At 41.2% G+C, this 19,667-nt stretch overlaps 1 protein-coding gene across 3 annotated transcripts in view; it reads left to right on the forward strand.

Moving 5' to 3' along the window:
* Positions 1-19,667, forward strand: part of LOC127509850 (uncharacterized) — a 79,616-nt gene that overhangs the window by 11,373 nt on the left and 48,576 nt on the right. For 2 of the 3 annotated variants that reach the window (XM_051888989.1, XM_051888990.1), the window contains one exon: positions 12,352-13,041. The exons of the other annotated variant lie outside the window; for it this stretch is intronic. In XM_051888989.1, coding sequence (XP_051744949.1) covers positions 12,352-13,041 — 690 coding nt within the window. The remainder of the gene's footprint in view (positions 1-12,351; positions 13,042-19,667) is intronic. 3 annotated transcript variants of the gene reach the window in all.

Here is a 19,667-nt window from a genome sequence, read left to right on the forward strand (position 1 = left end):
TGTATTGTCTGCGACTGGCGTTTGTCGCGTTTTGGAAAGAAAGGGAAAAAACATGACAGAATAACACAAAGGATATTGCATTTTGCGCAAAAATAATAAATGACTTTTCAATACTGACCAGATACAATACTGATTTTGGCGAAAACTCAATTTTTAAAAAAAAAAATGGCGTTTTGGAACCAAACTCTTCATTTACTGATAAACATATTACAATAGTATCTTTTATATAATGAACAACTAAATTCTGGCCAATCAGAGCAGAGCAGGCTCTCCAAAAGGAGAGAAACTGAATCTTCTGACAAGTCATTTGAGAATGTTTGAAAAATGTGATAATATGTAACTATATTATGAGAAAATGAAAGTTTATTTTTTGACCTTGGATTCATGTAAACCTGTTGTAGGAGACCTCCAAAACAAAATTAGGAACCTTTAAAATAGCATAATAGGGGCATTTTAAAGGGTTAGTTCACCCAAAAATGAAATTTCTGTCATTAATTACTCACCCTTCTGTCGTTCTACACCCGTAAGACCTTTGTTCATCTTCAGAACACAAATTAAGATATTTTTGATAAAATCTGATGGCTCAGTGAGGCCTGCATTGCCAGCAAGATAATTAACACTTTCAGATGCCCAGAAAGCTACTAAAGACATATTTGTGACTACAGTGGTTCAACCTTTGTTATGAAGCGACAAGAATACTTTTTGTGTGCCAAAAGAAAACCCCAAAAAAACAAATAAGCCATTTTTTCAACAATATCTAGTCATGGGCGATTTCAAAACACTGCTTCATGAAGGTTTACAAATCTTTTGTTTTGAATCAGTGATTCAGAGCATGTATCAAACTGCCAAAGTCACTCAGTGGTAAAATACTGATACAGATTCATTAAGCTTCGAAGCTTCATGAAGCAGTGTTTTGAAATCGCCCATCACTAGCTATTGTTGAATAAAGTTGTTATTTTGTTTTTGCGCACAAAAAGTATTCTCGTTGCTTCATAACATTAAGGTTGAACCACTGTAGTCACATGAACTGTTTTAAAAATGTCTTTAGTTGCTTTCTGGGCATTGAAAAAGGGAGTGTTATTGCTGTGAATAAATAAATATCTTAATTTGTGTTCTGAAGATGAACAAAGGTTTTATGGGTGCGGAACGACATGAGGGTGAGTAATTGATGACAGAATTTTCGGTAACACTTTACAATAAGGTTGTATTAGTTAACATTAGCTAATGCATTAATTAACATTAACTAACCATGAACAACACCTCTGTTCAGCATTAGTTAATGTTTGTTAATGTTAACTCATGCATATATTAATGCATCTATTCATGTTAACAGCGCAAATAGTTAACATTAGTTAATGCATTATAACATGAACTAATCATGAACAACGCCTGTAAATAGCCTTAATGTTTGAAGGCAGCCTGGTCTCATTGTTAATACGTAGGTATTAATACGTAACTTTCAAAGACACAAAACGTACATTTTTGTACGTTTAGAAAGGTGCTAAAACGTATAATATTGATGTAATTATGGCACTAAAACATAAAAATACATACGTTTTTACAGCGAAAAAACGTAAAATATTTACGAATCTTTCATGTCATAAAGATATATGTATAATTTCCATTTTATCGTTTTATAGATAAATATAAGATCCCTAAACCCCATCCCGAACCTAAACCTACCCATTTTATACAGAATGTTAAAAGAATAAAACATAAAGAACAGAAATGTGTAGGAAAATGATAATTTTAGTAAAAATATAACATTAAAACGATATTTTGAGCCACTAATCCTACACCTACCCCTAAACCTACCCATAACCATTTCTTTAAACTACCTACTGTTATAAATAAAAGAATGACAGACAAACAAGCGTAATCACAATAATTTATTTTTTGCGAAAATGTCAAAAGTGGTACCAAAAGTAGTTCAAATGATGATGAGTTCCAGTCACAGTCCTGTCTGGCAGTAATAGTTTTTTATAGGGTACAGAGCAGAATTTAACTTATTAATCCATGAAAATATGATAAATCCTGCTTCTCTCCGTGAAGGCGCGCACTCATTTCAAATGTCAATCCACTGAAACACGGCATGCCGCAATCTGTGACGAAGCAGGTGAGAGCCAATGAGCGTTCAATATCAGTGCCGTAAACCATGTCGTAACGCTTCTCGAGGGTGGTGCTACTTTCAAATTTGAATCATAACGAGCGCAAGCTTTGACTGTGACGGACGTTGTTGCTGAGAATGAAGATGAAGATCGATGGATAAAGGGCTGAATTTGGATCTGTTCCTTACAAACATATGGATTCTAAAGATTGGGAGTACAGCGAACAAATAAAATGGATGTGATTTGTGAATTTATGTTGTGCTTTGGTGTATCTTATGGTTGTATTGTCAGTCGCTGCATAGGAGAAAACGCCTTCTGTGTCACACAGCAAACAAACTAAATATTACAAAATGGTTAAACAATTACAGAAATTTTATTCATAAGGTTTCAAATTGTAGTCTTGTTTAACATTATGTAATCCTCTGAAACGAGCAGCACAAGCCACGAACAGAAATGTTATTTCATATTAAGTAGATGAGTAAACTGCTTTTAATAAATTCGACTAAAAACATCGTTAAATCATTAAAGCCACGATTTGAACATGGGAATTCATATACATTCACACTTTATGTTACATGATTTACGTGTTTTTGCTGTTAATACGTAAGTATTTTTACGTTTTAGTGCTATAAATACGTCAATGTACGTTTTTGTGTGTATGAAAACATAAGTAAATGTACATGTGGTAGAACCACAATTTACGTAAAAATACACACGTTTTCTCATGAGATCACGTTGTTGAAGGTTAACTTACTTGATTTGGGTTGTAAACATAATTTTGAGGTGGAAACCATCTGAACATTAACAGATATGTTGTTCATGTTTATATTTATTATCATTACTTACATTCAACAAAGCATTTATTAATGGAATTTGTGAACCTTATTGTAAAGTGTACACTATTTCAACATTAACTGATGTGTTACATTTGTAGACCCTTTATGAACATGACTTACCATTAACAAAGCATTTATTAATGAGGATTTCGGGCCTGCTTCAGCTGACACTCTCCCGCCTGGTGGCCAGGTAGCGTGGCCTTCCGCGGCCTATTCAGAGCTTATCGATGTGCTTTCGCGTGCTACAGAAAAGCTCGTTATTGATTGGCCCGACGAGCCCAGCGAATCTCAGTCGTCTAAACTAGATGAGAGGTTTTTGAGCAGCCCCAATTTTAGGCCAGTGCGGAGAAAGCTGCCCTTTTTCAGTGATCTGCATAGTGAGATTTCCAGATCCTGGAAGCAGCCGTTTTCCACCCGCTTGACTAATGCAGCAGCTGCTGACTTCACCAACCTTGTTGGTTCTGTGGAGCAGGGCTATACTGCCATTCCAGCGATTGAAGACACACTGGCTACACACCTCTCTCCATCTTCGGCTCCTTCTTGGAAGTCCCGCCCCCTCCTTCCATCTAAACCGTGCAGGACTACTTCCGCCCTTATCGTAAAATGTCCTACATGGCAGCTGGTCAGGCTGGCATGGCCCTTCATACAATGGCCATTCTCCAAGCTTAACAGGCGGATGTTTTGAAAGAAATGGACGAGGGCTATGGTCTGACACCGGAAGCGGTCAAGGAGCTCCGCAGAGCCACAGATTTGGCCTTAAGAGCCACCAAACACACTACGCGTGCTATAGGGCACTCCATGGCGGGCTCGGTGGCTGCAGAGCGCCACCTATGGCTCAATCTTACGGAAATCCGTGATAAGGAGAAGGTGTTCCTCATGGATGCCCCTATCTCTCAGTCTGGTTTGTTCGGGGAGGCGGTCAATGCGGTGGTTGACAAATTTCGGGCCGCCAAGTCCCAGTTAGCTGCTCTCAGGCAGTTTATGCCCAGGAGAGTTAGGGACTCTTCTATTCCCTCCTCTTCTCTACCCAGAGAGCACTCCTCGCATAGGAAGGAGTCCGCCAGTAGGAGAAGTGACTTGATTCATCCCCCACCGACTACGGTTTGGGGAGCCCGTGGTCGCCCATTGCCCCGCCAGCGACCCCATAGGCGTCTTGAGCTGAAGCGGCCCAGCAAGCCCTCCGCTCCAGCTCCTTCGAGTCGCTCCTGACCCTCACGTCAGAAAGAGATCTTCCCCTGCCTTCCGAGGTTGGGTCAGACCGTGCAAGCGTTTCTGCCCACCTCTCACTCGCTCTCCTCATCTAGCTCTATCACATCCGCCGCCCAGCGTGTTTCGGTGTACAGTGTTCGGTCAGCCTCACCCCTTTTCGTCACGGGAGATAGGAGACGCACTAAGCTTTCTCCCCTCACCGTCGATTTGTGTGTCGCCTGCTGCTCACGTAATCGGAGACACGTGCAGTTTTCTCCAGGAGCCGGCAGACCCCATATCCGTCACACAGGCTGTGGGCCCTCTTGTCCCGCGTCAGGACGCCGGGCGTTCTCCTTCGCGGTCAACCATGCTACCCTGCAAGGACCAGTTCGGCACTCTAATGCAGGTATGTCCTCTACATTACGACACACTGCTTCCTCTATCTCATTTCTTTCACGAATGGAGGCGTCTGCCAGGGGTATCGCCTTGGATTCTAAGAACAGTGCAGTTCGGTTACACACTCCAGTTCTGTCACAATCCCCCCCGTTTCAACGGGGTTCTTCTGACTGTAGTGAACAGCGCCTCAGAGGCTTCTGTGCTACAGCGGGAGCTATCTTCCCTCCTTCTCAAGGGGGCAATAGAAGAAGTTCCTCTAGCGGAAGTGGAACGCAGCTTTTTCAGCCGCTACTTTCTAGTTCCGAAGAAGGACGGCGGTCTGCGTCCTATACTAGACCTCCGTCGTCTGAACTTCTCCCTTTACAAAGGGAAGTTCAGAATGTTGATGCTGAAGACTATCATGTCTCAAATTCATGCGGAGGACTGGTTTGTCACTATGGACCTAAAGGATGCATATTTTCATTTTCAGGTTGTCCGACGGCACAGGAAGTTCCTCAGATTCGCCTTCGGAGGAAAGTTTTATCAGTACAAGGTTCTTCCCTTTGGCCTGGCCTTGGCACCCAGGACATTCACAAAGTGTATGGATGCTGCTCTGGCCCCGCTGAGGCTCCAGGGCATTCGTATGCTCAATTACCTGGACGATTGGCTCATTTTAGCCCACTCCAGGGAATTAGTGACTCGCCACAGAGACGTCGTTCTTCACCACATCCGGTCTCTCGGCCTCAGACTGAACACCGAAAAAAGTGTTCTCGACCCATCCCAACAGACTGTGTTCTTAGGGGTTCACCTGGATTCTGTTCAGATGCAGGCCCGTCTAGCTCCTGCCCGGATTTCCAGTCTTGTTACATGTTTGGCCCACTTCAGGCTAGGCCATCATGTCTCTGTAAGCACCTGTCGCAGGCTCCTGGGCCTCATGGCCACAGCATCCCCTGTGCTGCCCCTAGGATTGCTTCACATGAGACCGTTTCTTTGGTGAACGAAGCTCTTAGGGATCCGATCGACAGGACCGGCCTTTCACCTGTTGAAAGTGTTGTGCGTTTGTTTCCGCACCCTTGCAATGTGGCGGGACCCACTCTTTCTTTCAAAAAGGAGTCAACATGGGTGCTGGGGCGCAGTCTTCGAGTGCAGGCCGGCGTGTGGAGTGTGGATGGGAGAGTTCCTCTCTTGGCACATAAACAGCTTGGAGCTCAGGGCTGTATCCCTGGCCCTGCTGCACTTTCTCCCCTTTCTCAGGGGACGCCATGTCATTGTCAGGACGGACAACATGGCAGTGGTATCTCATATAAATCATCAAGGGGGCTCACGATCACGTACCCTGGACAGGCATGCGCGTCGTCTCCTCCTTTGGGCTCAGAACAAACTCCTCTCCCTGAGAGCGGTTCATGTACCCGGGACCTTGAACCTCGTGGCAGATTTTCTGTCAAGGCAGAAACTCAGATCGGGAGAATGGATGCTAAACCCTCAAATTTGGGAAGTGTTTGGCAGAGCGGAAGTGGACCTCTTTGCGTCACAGGAGTCATCTCAGTGCCCGCTTTGGTTCTCCCTGAGCTCCCCAGCGCCTCTGGGCATAGATGCGTTCACTCACCCATGGCCGAGATTGAAACTCTATGCGTTTCCGCCTGTCAAGCTGATCCCGGCTGTTCTGTGCAGGGTGAAGGAGAGCAGGATCTGTCTCCTACTTGTAGCCCCATTCTGGCCGTCCCAGACATGGTTCTCGGAGCTGATTCTTCTTCTGGACTCCCCTCCATGGGAGATCCCGATCAGACAAGACCTGCTGTCTCAGCTTCAGGGCAAGATATGGCATGCTCGTCCCGAGATTTAGAAGTTGTGGGTATGGCTCATCAAAGGCCGCCAGCTTTAATCTCTAGTCTTCCTGCCGACATCCAGGAGACCATCGCGAGTGTGAGAGCTTTTTCCACAAGAAGGCTGTATTCCTCCAAGTGGAGGGTTTTTGAGTCTTGGTGTTCAGCTCATGCTGTGGATCCAGTCAACTGCCCTGTGGGTTCAGTGCTGGAGTTCCCATGGAGGGGAGTCGCAATATGTGACGAAGCAGGTGAAAATCAATGAGCGTTCGATATCAGTAAACCATGCCGTAAAGGTTCTCAAGGGCGCAACTTTCAAATTTTAATCATAACGAGCGCAGGCTTCGACTGTGACGGTCGCTGCTGAGAGATTGCCGGATGAAGGGCTAAATTTGGATCTATAGGTGCATCTCAATAAATTAGAATGTCATGGAAAAGTTCATTTTTCAGTAATTCAACTCAAATTGTGGAACTCGTGTATTAAATGAATTCAATGCACACAGACTGAAGTACTTTAAGTCTTTGGTTCTTTTAATTGTGATGATTTTGGCTTACATTTAACAAAAACCCACCAATTCACTATCTCAATAAATTAGAATACTTCATAAGATCAATAAAAAAAAAAGGATATTTTAAACAGAAATGTCAGGCTTCTGAAAAGTATGTTCATTTCAAAGCACTCAATACTTGGTTGGGCCTCCTTTTGCATGAATTACTGCATCAATGTGGCGTGGCATGAAGGCGATCAGCCTGTGGCACTGCTCAGGTGTAATGGAAGCCCAGGTTGCTTTGATAGCGGCCTTCAGGTCATCTGCATTGTTATTGGGTCTGGTGTCTCTCATCTTCCTCTTGACAATACCCCATAGATTCTCTACGGGGTTCAGGGCAGGCGAGTTTGCTGGCCAATCAAGCACAGTAACACCATGGTCATTGAACCAGCTTTTGGTACCTTTGGCAGTGTGGGCAGTTGCCAAATCCTGCTGGAAAACGAAATCAGCATCTCCATAAAGCTTGTCAGCAGAAGGAAACATGAAGTGCTCTAAAATTTCCTGGTAGATCGCTTGGACTTCAGAAAACACAGTGGACCAACACTAGCAGATGACATAGCAGCCCAAATCATCACTGACTGTGGAAACTTCACACTGGACTTCAAGCAACATGGTTTCTGTGCCTCTCCACTCTTCCTCCAGACTCTGGGACCTTGATTTCCAAATGAAATGCAAAATTTACTTTCATCTGAAAAGAGGACTTTGGACCACTGAGCAACAGTCCAGTTCTTTTTCTCCTTAGCCCAGGTAAGACGCTTCTGACGTTGTCTTTGGTTCAGAAGTGGCTTAATACGTGGAATGTGACAGTTGTAACCCATTTCCTGAAGACGTCTGTGTGCGGTGGCTCTTGATGCACTGATTTCAGCTTCAGTCCACTCCTTTTGAAGCTCTCCTAAGTTCTTAAATCGGCTTCGCCTGACAATCTTCTCAAGTCTGCTGTCATTCCTTTCACTTGTACACCTTTTCCTACCACACTTTTTCCTTCCAGTCAACTTTCCATGAATATGCTTTGGCACAGCACTCTGCGAACAGCCAGCTCTTTCAGCAATGACCCTCTGTGGCTTACCCTCATTGTAGAGGGTCTTGATGATCGTCTTCTGGACAACTGTCAAGTCAGCAGATTTCCCCATGACTGCTGTTGGGATTACTGACTTATAAACCCAGTATTTATACCCTGAGAATGGTAATTTAATAGAATTTGAGATACTGATTTTTTTATTTTGATGAGCAGCAAGCTGTAATCATTAAAATGAAAACAAAAAGTCTGAAAATATTTTACTTTATGTCTAATAAATCTATAATATTTTAGTTTTACTTTTTCAATTAAATTACTTTTTCATGATATTCTAATTTATTGAGATGCACCTGTATTCCTTACAAACATATGGATTCTAAAGATTTGGAGAACAAATAAAATTGATGTGATTTGTGAATTTATGTTGTGCTTTGGTGTATCTTATGTATTGTCAGTCGCTGCATAGGAGAAAACGCCTTGTGTGTCGCACAGCAAACAAACTAAATATTACAAAATGGTTAAACAATTACAGAAATGTTCTTAATTTAAATGCTTTGTTAATGGTAAGTCATGTTCATAAAGGGTCTACAAATGTTAGTAACACATCAGTTAATGTTGAAATAGTGTACACTTTACAATAAGGTTCACAAATTCCATTAATAAACGCTTTGTTGAATGTAAGTAATGATAATAAAGTGCATATAAACATGAACAACATATCTGTTAATGTTCAGATGGTTTCCACTTCAGAATTGTTTACAACCCAAATCAATGCCTTATTAATAAATAATGCTGATAAGGTATACAATGGCATTTTTACCTTTAGGGTAAGATGGTGAGTTAGAAATGTTCACCCTTAGTGTGTCAACTGTTACATAAACTAATGTAAATATGTACAGTAAGTTAACCTTCAAACATTAAGGCTATTTACAGGCATTGTTTATGATTAGTTCATGTTATCTAATGCATTAACTAATGTTAACTAATTGCTCTGTTAAAGTGAATAGATGCATTAATACAGGTGCTGGTCATATAATTAGAATATCATCAAAAAGTTGATTTATTTCACTAATTCCATTCAAAAAGTGAAACTTGTATATTATATTCATTCATTACACACAGACTGATATATTTCAAATGTTTATTTCTTTTAATTTTGATGATTATAACTGACAACTAAGGAAAATCCCAAATTCAGTATCTCAGAAAATTTGAATATTACTTAAGACCAATACAAAGAAAGGATTTTTAGAAATCTTGGCCAACTGAAAAGTATGAACATGAAAAGTATGAGCATGTACAGCACTCAATACTTAGTTGGGGCTCCTTTTGCCTGAATTACTGCAGCAATGCGGCGTGGCATGGAGTCGATCAGTCTATGGCACTGCTCAGGTGTTATAAGAGCCCAGGATGCTCTGATAGTGGTCTTCAGCTCTTCTGCATTGTTGGGTCTGGCATATCGCATCTTCCTCTTCACAATACCCCATAGATTTTCTATGGGGTTAAGGTCAGGCGAGTTTCCTGGCCAATTAAGAACAGGGATACCATGGTCCTTAAACCAGGTACTGGTAGCTTTGGCACTGTGTGCAGGTGCCAAGTCCTGTTGGAAAATGAAATCTGCATCTCCATAAAGTTGGTCAGCAGCAGGAAGCATGAAGTGCTCTAAAACTTCCTGGTATACGGCTGCGTTGACCTTGGACCTCAGAAAACACAGTGGACCAACACCAGCAGATGACATGGCACCCCAAACCATCACTGACTGTGGAAACTTTACACTGGACCTCAAGCAACGTGGATTGTGTGCCTCTCCTCTCTTCCTCCAGACTCTGGGACCCTGATTTCCAAAGGAAATGCAAAATTTACTTTCATCAGAGAACATAACTTTGGACCACTCAGCAGCAGTCCAGTCCTTTTTGTCTTTAGCCCAGGCGAGACGCTTCTGACGCTGTCTGTTGTTCAAGAGTGGCTTGACACGACAGCTGAAACCCATGTCTTGCATACGTCTGTGCGTAGTGGTTCTTGAAGCACTGACTCCAGCTGCAGTCCACTCTTTGTGAATCTCCCCCACATTTTTGAATGGGTTTTGTTTCACAATCCTCTCCAGGGTGCGGTTATCCCTATTGCTTGTACACTTTTTTCTACCACATCTTTTCCTTCCCTTCGCCTCTCTATTAATGTGCTTGGACACAGAGCTCTGTGAACAGCCAGCCTCTTTTGCAATGACCTTTTGTGTCTTGCCCTCCTTGTGCAAGGTGTCAATGGTCGTCTTTTGGACAACTGTCAAGTCAGCAGTCTTCCCCATGATTGTGTAGCCTACAGAACTAGACTGAGAGACCATTTAAAGACCTTTGCAGGTGTTTTGAGTTAATTAGCTGATTAGAGTGTGGAACCAGGTGTCTTCAATATTGAACCTTTTCACAATATTCTAATTTTCTGAGATACTGAATTTGGGATTTTCCTTAGTTGTCAGTTATAATCATCAAAATTAAAAGAAATAAACATTTGAAATATATCAGTCTGTGTGTAATGAATGAATATAATATACAAGTTTCACTTTTTGAATGGAATTAGTGAAATCAATCAACTTTTTGATGATATTCTAATTATATGACCAGCACCTGTATATGCATGAGTTAACGTTAACAAACATTAACTAATGCTGAACAGAGATGTTGTTCATGGTTAGTTAATGTTAACTAATGCATTAACTAATGTTAACTAATACAACCTTATTGTAAAGTGTTACCGAATTTTCATTTTTATTTTTGGGTGAACTAACCCTTTAAAAGTACACTGTAACTTTTTTGGTCAAAATTATCAAAGTTTCAGTTAGTCAATACAATTGCAAAACGTTTTTGTGTCTTACCCTGAATCTCAAGAATGGTCTGTGATGGGGAGCTATCTGGATATGAAAGTATGCATCTTTCAGTTCCACTTGATTAAAACCAATCCCCTGGGCAGATCTGCAAGAGGATTTGTTTCAAAGTTAATATACTGAATGGCCATCTTATTAGAGCGTGGTTTAGACACCTCAAATCGAGGATGGGCCTGAGGCCACCATCCTTCTTGAGGATGAGGACGTAGTGGCTCTAAAAGCCTAACTTGCTGTGGGCTGCGGGGACTTTCTCTATCACACCCTTTGCTAGCAGAACCTGTACTTCGGCTCGAAAGATGTGAGTGTTAGTATCTAAGACCGAAGTGGAGTAACCCCTCTTTATTCTCTCTAAAACCCAATTGACACGCCAGAAATGGTTTCCCAAGTCTGGCTCCGAGCAGTGAGGAGTATGAGAACCGCAGATGGCAGCTTGCTGCACCGTGGTGGTGGGCTGACACTTCAGCAGGGTCTGTGAAGGGGTTTTTTTTCATATTGACTCGCTTTAACAGTGGTCTGGGTGCGCATACCACTGGTGGTGCAGACCCAGTACAGACAACAAAAAGTGCCTTCAACCTGCACCTCCCCTCACTGCAGGGGGAGTGAGGCACGTGGGATACGGATCAGCGTCTTCTCACTTAGTCCCATCTGCTCAACCCTGCGACTCCATTGTTTCTTCATCTCAGGCTCCTGAGGGGAGAGAACGGTGGAGAATGAGGGGCGGAGCAAGAAAGCGGTCTGCGAGCACAGCAAGGCGAGACATTTACATAACATTTACCTTTAGATATTTAGCAGAAGCTTTTATCCAAAGTGACTTACAAATGAGGAGAGCAATAGAAGCAATCAAACTAACAATAAGGCAACAATTTGGTGCTGTGACCAGTCCCAGTCAGTTCAGCGCAGTACACATAGCAAATTTTTTTAAATTTTTTTTTTTAGATATAGAATAGTAAATGTTAGTATTAATCGATCAAGCTACAGTTTTGGCACTGACATTTTGGATCAAACGTCAGTGCTCTTTTTTCCACCGCAAGAACTTTCCCCAGGAACTGGGGGATTTGTGTCACATTCTTTAACGGTCCACCTGGAAACAAAGCTGTTGTGACCCCAAAACCCCTCATGGAATAAGAAAGTAATTCTGTTTACTCATCAGGATCAACTAAATGCTGGATTTTTATAAGTATGTGAACTTTGTGAAGTTCACAGCATAAACTTAAACTGACAACAGAAAATTTAAAATATATCCAAGTGTTTACACATGATCTGTTACTGTAGGGACATCAACTTTACATTTCCACACCCTTAAACGCGATGCTGAGAAAAAAAAAAAAAAAAAAACTGTTTTTGCAACAATACTTGGCTGAATTTCATGTCAGTCAGATGTCCTCTTGGGTGCTTCTTTGACAATGAAAGTTGCCATGGAGTCCAGACCTTCTGCCGCCAGTCTAAAGCTCTGGCTATGCAAGACTAATTTTATCCCCTTGCACTATTATCTCTGTTGTACCCTATATCTGTGTATATTTAGAGAAATTATGAAGTTATGTCAAAGAAGCATCAGGCTGATTTGGTTGCCTCTTGTGTTTCAGTGTGTGATCTGAGGATTGTTCTGCTGGGGAAGAATGTGACTGAAAACAGTCGAGTGAGAAACTTAATCTTGGGGGAAAATACATTTGAAAGTGAAGCTTCTTCAGCTGAGAGGAAGCTCCAGCAGCACAGGCAGGGAGTCGGAGGAAGACTGAAAGACAGATATGTGACCGTTATCAACAGTCCTCAGCTGCTCCAGACACATCTGTCACTCCATCACATCACACAGACAGTGAGAGAGTGTGTGAATCTGTCTGATCCAGGACCTCATGTGTTCATACTCGTACTGCAGCACAATGGCTTCACTGAGGAGGACAGATACAGAGTGAAAATTGTCCTGAAAGAATTCAGTGAAGAGGCAATTAAACGCACCATAGTGATCACAACTGATGGAGAGTCATACAGATCATATATTAGTTATTATTTTGTCAATAAATCGATTCATCAGTTAATAAAGGAGTGTGGAGGAGTACAACTGCATCTTGATGAAAGAAAACCAGGATGGCGTTCTGAGATATTCGAGATGGTTGATAAGAAACTCAAGGAAAACCAGGAAGACTATCTTAAATGTGACGTATTTCATGATGTTAAAGGAACACCAATGGATGAAGAGCAGAACAGATCAGAGGAAGAAAATGACCACAGAGATGATCAAAAACCCGAAGAGGGACAGAAAGAGAGAAGTGATGAAGGTAGTTTAAAGCCCTCCCTTATAAAATAAATTTAATAAGTGTACAAAATATTTTAACAAAAACGTATCCATGTTTTTTTTTGTTTTTGTTTTTTTTTTTACCATTAGTTTGACCATTTTCATTGCTCACAAGAAATTATGGTGGATATAGTAAGTCAGTTTGATCCATGCATTGATAATATATATTGTTGTCTTGATCAATAAATAATTGCAGCAGTAATGTTCATTTCAGGTCCCTGGAGTTAGGGCTGCATGATATATAGTTTTAGCATTGATATTGCGAAGTGTGCATCCTCGATAGTCACATCGCAGGATGTGCGATGTCAAGTATAGGAATCGTAGTTCATCCGTACAGACCAGGCACCACAGTTCGAAACTCACGTGATTCTCAGATTAATTGCAAAGTTTAACAATCATAGAGCAAATGTCACTATAAGACCAAATCACAAACAATCCTAATGGTTGTTCCCTGAATTATAAGAAAACTGAACACATTTAGCGTCATCGGGCTTTTGTTTGTGCTTAATGGATAAAACAACGGAGCTGCGCACTCAGATTTATGGCTGCTGTAAATTTTACCTCCCACAAGATGGCACTGTTTTCAACACTCTTGATGCTTCGAATCTTTTCCCGAAACATTTAGAGAAAACTTCAAAGATTTAAGAGGCTTCATTAGGCCTTTTGCAAATGTTTCAATCAAATTTAGCTGTTTTAGAGAGTGTTTACTGAATTTGAGCCTGTTTTTAAACATTAACTATCTAATGTCATTTTTCATGTGTGAAAAAAGCGACGAAACTAAACTAGCCAATCAGATTTCTTTTCACCCATATCACTCACGCCCACCCATGCATGCACATAGCCTATACATTTGACTTTACAACACACAGACACACCCTTTATTTATTCTCATTAGGGCCCGAGCACCGATGGTGTGAGGACCCTATTGGAATTGCTCCGTTTATTAGGGCCCAAGCCACTAAGGCGCAGGGCCCTATTGTTTTTCTAAGGATTATTATTATTATTAGGACCAAAGCCAAAGGCTGAAGGCCCTATTGTTTTCTTTAGGATTATTATTATTAGGGCCCAAGCCACTAAGGCGCAGGACCCTATTGTTTTACTAAGGATTATTATTATTATTAGGGCCCAAGCCACTAAGGCGCAGGGGCCTATTGTTCTCCTAAGGATTATTATTATTATTATTTTTTTTTTTTTTTTCAAACTTCCAGGGCTTTTTGGGGGCCTTAACGTGCTCAAAAACTCTTGAAAATTGGCACACACATTGGAATCTGCGGCCATTAGGACGCCGCAGAGGCTGGGATCCGGGCGTGGCACAGGGGCTCGACAGCGCCCCCTTGAATGGGATCCGAAAACTTGGCCATATATCAAACACGCTTGCATGCATTAGTATGAAACTCGCTACACATATAGACCTCATTGGGCCGAACAACTTTCATGCTCTAAGTTATACGCCGGCTCAACAGGAAGTCAGCTATTATGGTTTGTTTGAAAAACGCATGCTCTGGAATTTGATATACTCCTCCTAGGCGATTAATCCGATCACCACCAAACTCGGTCAGCATGAAGTCAAGACATTGATGATGAAAAATTGTCAGCGGATTTTTGATATCTCAAACGGTTTGGCCGTGGTAAGGCAACGAATTTATGGCAAGAAAAGGGAATCAGGAAGTGTGTTATAACTTATGCATACATTGATTGATTTTTATGAAACTTCAGCAGTGTGTTCGTTTTAGGAGCCCGATCACATGGATGTGACTATTGTGAGTCAAAGTTATAGCGCCACCAACTGGCAGCAGGAAGTGTATCACTTTCAAAATGCTTTGAGATCACCCTCTTATTTTTACCCGATTTGCTTCAAACTTCATCACAATGATGTAAAAACATGGCAGATGTAGACCTGTGAATGTATTTGTGATATCTTAAATATTGTTGCCATGGCAACACGTCAAACTTTAATAATATTCTTGGGCATTTTTGAGCCTCTTAACATGCTTTAAATTGCATGAAACTCGACACACACAACAATATTGTCATCCAGTAGACATGGACAAAGCCTTAGAAACGGGCGTGGCGGATTTGAAATAGTCCTTTTATGTTTAACCGTTTTAAATGCCTATTGCCTGCCGTGCACAGTTGCCGTGAAGCCACCGGGGTGGCGGTGCCACCGGGCTTGGGCCCGCCATCGCTGCTTGCAGCTATATTTCTTCTTCTTCTTCTTCTTCTCCCAAATGAATCGCTTTTTTGAGAGCCTAAACATGCTCGAAAACTCATGAAACTTTGCACACGCATCAGAAGTGGTGAAAATTTACATCTGTTATGGATCTCAGAATTAGGCGTGGTAAAATGGCTCGATAGCGCCACTTACAAAAGTTCAACGGAGTGCCCCTCGCGCTACGTTTCACGTACAGGTATGAAATTCAGTACACACATGTAACATCCCAATACCTACAAAAAAGTCTCCCAGTACGAAATCTGAAAACCAACAGGAAGTGAGATATTTTGAATTTTCTCTGCAAAATTTGTGCAGTTTTTGCCATTTTCACACGTTGTACTTTAACAAACTCCTCCTAGAGCTTTAATCAGATCAACATCATATTTGGTCAGTCTAATACAATGTCGGATCTGGCGGGCAACAGGAAATGACATGTTTTACACTGTGATTAACTCCTTGTAGACATTTAACCAGAACCACATCATATATGGTCAGTCTAATCTTAAGGCCTCAGCGATGTTAATTTGCAAAGATCTTGAGTTTTCGTTGAAGGGTGTGTCCGTGGCGGCCTGACAAAGTCTGATGTTTCGCCATGAAGGAGGACGCTGTTGTAACTCAAGCATACAGTGTCTGATCTGCCCCAAACTTCACATGTGTGATGAAAGTCCTGGCCTGAAGACATCTATATACCATTTTTCACTTAGTCATAACACCACCTGCTGGCAACAGGAAATGGCATGCTTCACACTGTAATTCAATCCCACGAACACATTTCAATATGCCACAAAGTACCAAACATACTAGAAACACGTTAAATCATGCAACACTCTGCTAAGTGCTAATGTATGCAATTAACGCCACGAAACAGGAAGTTGTTGTAACTCAGGCATACAATGTCCGATCTGCTCCAAACTTCGCATGTTTGATAATAGTCCTGGCCTGAAGTCATCTACATGGCAATATTCAGTTACGGTCAAAGCACCACCTGTTGGCAGCAGGAAGTGTGCCACTTTGAAATGACTTTGCCATAATTCTCTTGTATTTTCTCACCACTGTTCACTGTTTTCCTAAAGCCAACGGGTGACGGTGAGCCCGGGTGCGAGGGCCCTTTCATCACTGCTTGCAGCTTTAATTCTCTCTTGCTCTTGTAATATGTCATATGTCAAATAGATTTTAATAATCAATTTAAAAATTATATAAAAAATAAAAGCGGCATCATTTAGCGCCCTCTCATGGTATGCACAGTGCGTACAGCCGTACGGCTGCAGGCACCACTGGGCATGTTGACAATTTTTGTGTGAATTTGTCTGATTAGGTGCAAGACTTGAGAGAGAATTTGCGCGCTGTGACGTGGCTCTCGGTGTACACGCTTCGGATGAGTACATACACAAATCTCATCACAGCCCGCGCGAGTTCTCTTTCGCGTCTTAACAGTTGAATGTTTAAATTGGCAAGGTTTAATTTAGTTTAAACACAGATAGCAATGTGAGATGTTCAGGTCTCACCTCACCTGCGCTCTGAAAATCTTTTTTTTTTTTTTTTTTGCAGGTACAAACCGTCTTTTTGTACCTGCATCAGCAAATTATTTGCAAAAATTTTAAGCAAAGAAGTTTAAGTTTGCTTGTTGTTTATTTATGTATCATTTATTTACTAAATCACGGGAAATGATGCGGACGATATGTGAATCAGTGTTCATCATTTTGCGAGCAACTGATGATAAAGAAAAACTCTACGTCGCAATATTGAAACATTTTCCATTTTAAACCATTAAAGCGAGCTAGTGGATATCACACAAACAATGTGCAAACTTTGCGTGAGAGTTATGCCGGTGAAGCAGTCTCAAACGTAAGTCAATTATTCACTACAGAAAATGAAAGTAAAAACTGGCCGAGCTTTTGGCATCTGACGCTTAACGGCACATATTCTCTTGGAGACGATGCGAGATTAATCTAATTTATTTTCATAATATTTCTCTTGTGGCCCATATTGAGAAAAAATAGTATTTTTCATGAATTGAGAAGTATTAAACAAGTTAAACAAGTTGTTTTTTTTTTTTTTAATGAGTAAGCTATCTAACTATTTTCTTATCCTCACAGCGCGTCGATCATGCGGTGATGCACTATGATATCGCGGGGCAAATTAATTGCAATATTAATTTAATAATAAAAGAAGCATGATTATTAGTTAATAGCCCTGCGTGCCCGTCTGCTATACACCACTGTGAAGCAATGTTCAGGCACGGCATAAAAGCATCAAACTCTTTTATCCAAATCCACATGCATGGACCGTTCAATGTTCAGTGCACGTGTACATGCGCCTTTCCACGCTCACAGGCAAATGAGTTTCTTTGAAAGGCTCGCGTGCGAGACGGAGCGGAACGCGGGAAATAAAGTATACCGGTCTTAACCGCTCCAAATTTTAGTGGATTGGAGCTGACGGCTCACGTCAGGAAAAATATGGAGGGTTGGCCACGTAAAATCACAGAGTGGGGTCAGCGCATGCTGAGGCGCATAGTGCGCATAAGTCACCAACTTTCTGCAGAGTCAATAGCTACAGACCTCCAAAATCCGTGTGTCCTTTAGATTAGCTCAAGAACAGTGCATAGAGAGCTTCATGGAATGGGTTTCCATGGCTGAGCAGCTGCATCCAAGCCTTATATCACCAAGTGCAATGCAAAGCGTCGGATGCAGTGGTGTAAAGCACGCCGCCACTGGAGCAGTGGAGACGTGTTCTCTGGAGTGACGAATCACGCTTCTCTGTCTGGCAATCTGATGGATGAGTCTGGGTTTGGCGGTTGCCAGGAGAACGGTATTTGCCTGACTGCAATGTGCCAAGTGTAAAGTTTGGTGGAGGGGGGGTTATGGTGTGGGGTTGTTTTTCAGGGGTTGGGCTTGGCCTCTTAGTTCCAGTGAAAGGAACTCTTAATGCTTCAGCATACCAAGATATTTTGGACAATTTCATGCTCCCAACTTTGTGGGAATGGTTTGAAGATGGCCCCTTCCTGTTCCAACATGACTGCACACCAGTCCACAAGGTCCATAAAGCTGAGCGAGTTTGGTGTGGAGGAACTTGACTGGCCTGACCTCAACCCGATAGAACACCTTTGGGTTGAATTAGAGCGGAGATTGCGAGCCAGGCCTTCTTGCCAACATCAGTGCCTGACCTCACAAATGCGGTTCTAGAAGAATGGTCAAAAATTCCCATAAACACACTCCTAAACTTTGTGAAAAGCCTTCCCAGAAGAGTTGAAGCTGTTATAGCTGCAAAGGGTGGGCCAACTCCATATTAAACCCTATGGATTAAGAATGGGATGTCATTAAAGTTCACCTGCACGTAAAGGCAGGCGTCCCAATACTTTTGGCAATATAGTGCGTGTATGTATATATATATATATATATATAGAGAGAGAGAGAGAGAGAGAGGGGAGGGCAGGGGCAAAAGTACCATTTTTCAGAAAAACGTAATTTTAGATGAAAATGTTTTAGACAGATATATTTTTTGCTGTGGTCAATAACTCACAAGTGTGGTCTATCAATACCAGGTGCTATTTTTCACAAATGTAGAACGATTTCAGTATAATTTCACTTTGAACATAAGTTGCACATTGTTACTTTCGGCCCTGTCAGTTGGGACGAAAGTAACGCACAGGTGGGTCAAAAGTAACACAACAATACAAGCTAGATTTTTTTTTTGTGTTACTCTTGTTTTTATTAAATATATAACCTTGTTAATATGTAGCTGCAAACATATTTTGTCCTTTATCTTTGCAAAAAATGATTAAATTACATTTTCATTATATATTTCATTTTCATTTTCATTAAATGTTGCAAAAGTAACCGGACAGTACTAACTTGAATTGTTTAGAATATTTGTTCATTGGCAATGTCAATCCATTTGATAAAACATTTTTTCAACAGTATGAACAATATGAAAATTAAATTAAATTAGCATAATATAAATTCTCAGCATAATGTAATAATAACAGTAGTCATGTTTCCATCCAGCTGTTTTTATGTTTATTCAAAATGTGCATAAAACATCTGGATGGAAACGCTGTAAATTCATAGGTGGAGGTGGAAAAGCTACACTGTAAAAAATGAATGTGATTTTAACAGTAAAATATTGTAAAAACGTTACGGAAAAAAAATGTAAATAGGTTAACAGTAAGTTCCAGTACTATATACAGGGAAAAACTGTAAAAGCTCTTACCAGACATTTTATGTAATTTTCACAGTAAAATGCTGTAAATTTTACAATTTTTAGAAGTAAAAAAGAACAAATCAATGTATAATTTACAGTCAAAAACTGTAAACTGATATTCCCACAATTCCCTGTGTGACACTCCACATTTGAAAGTATTTTGTTTAAAAAATCATGTTTCTTAATAGTTTTTGTTA

Source organism: Ctenopharyngodon idella, chromosome 3 (genome assembly GCF_019924925.1).
Source record: "Ctenopharyngodon idella isolate HZGC_01 chromosome 3, HZGC01, whole genome shotgun sequence".
In the NCBI taxonomy this organism is placed as follows: Eukaryota; Metazoa; Chordata; class Actinopteri; order Cypriniformes; family Xenocyprididae; genus Ctenopharyngodon; species Ctenopharyngodon idella.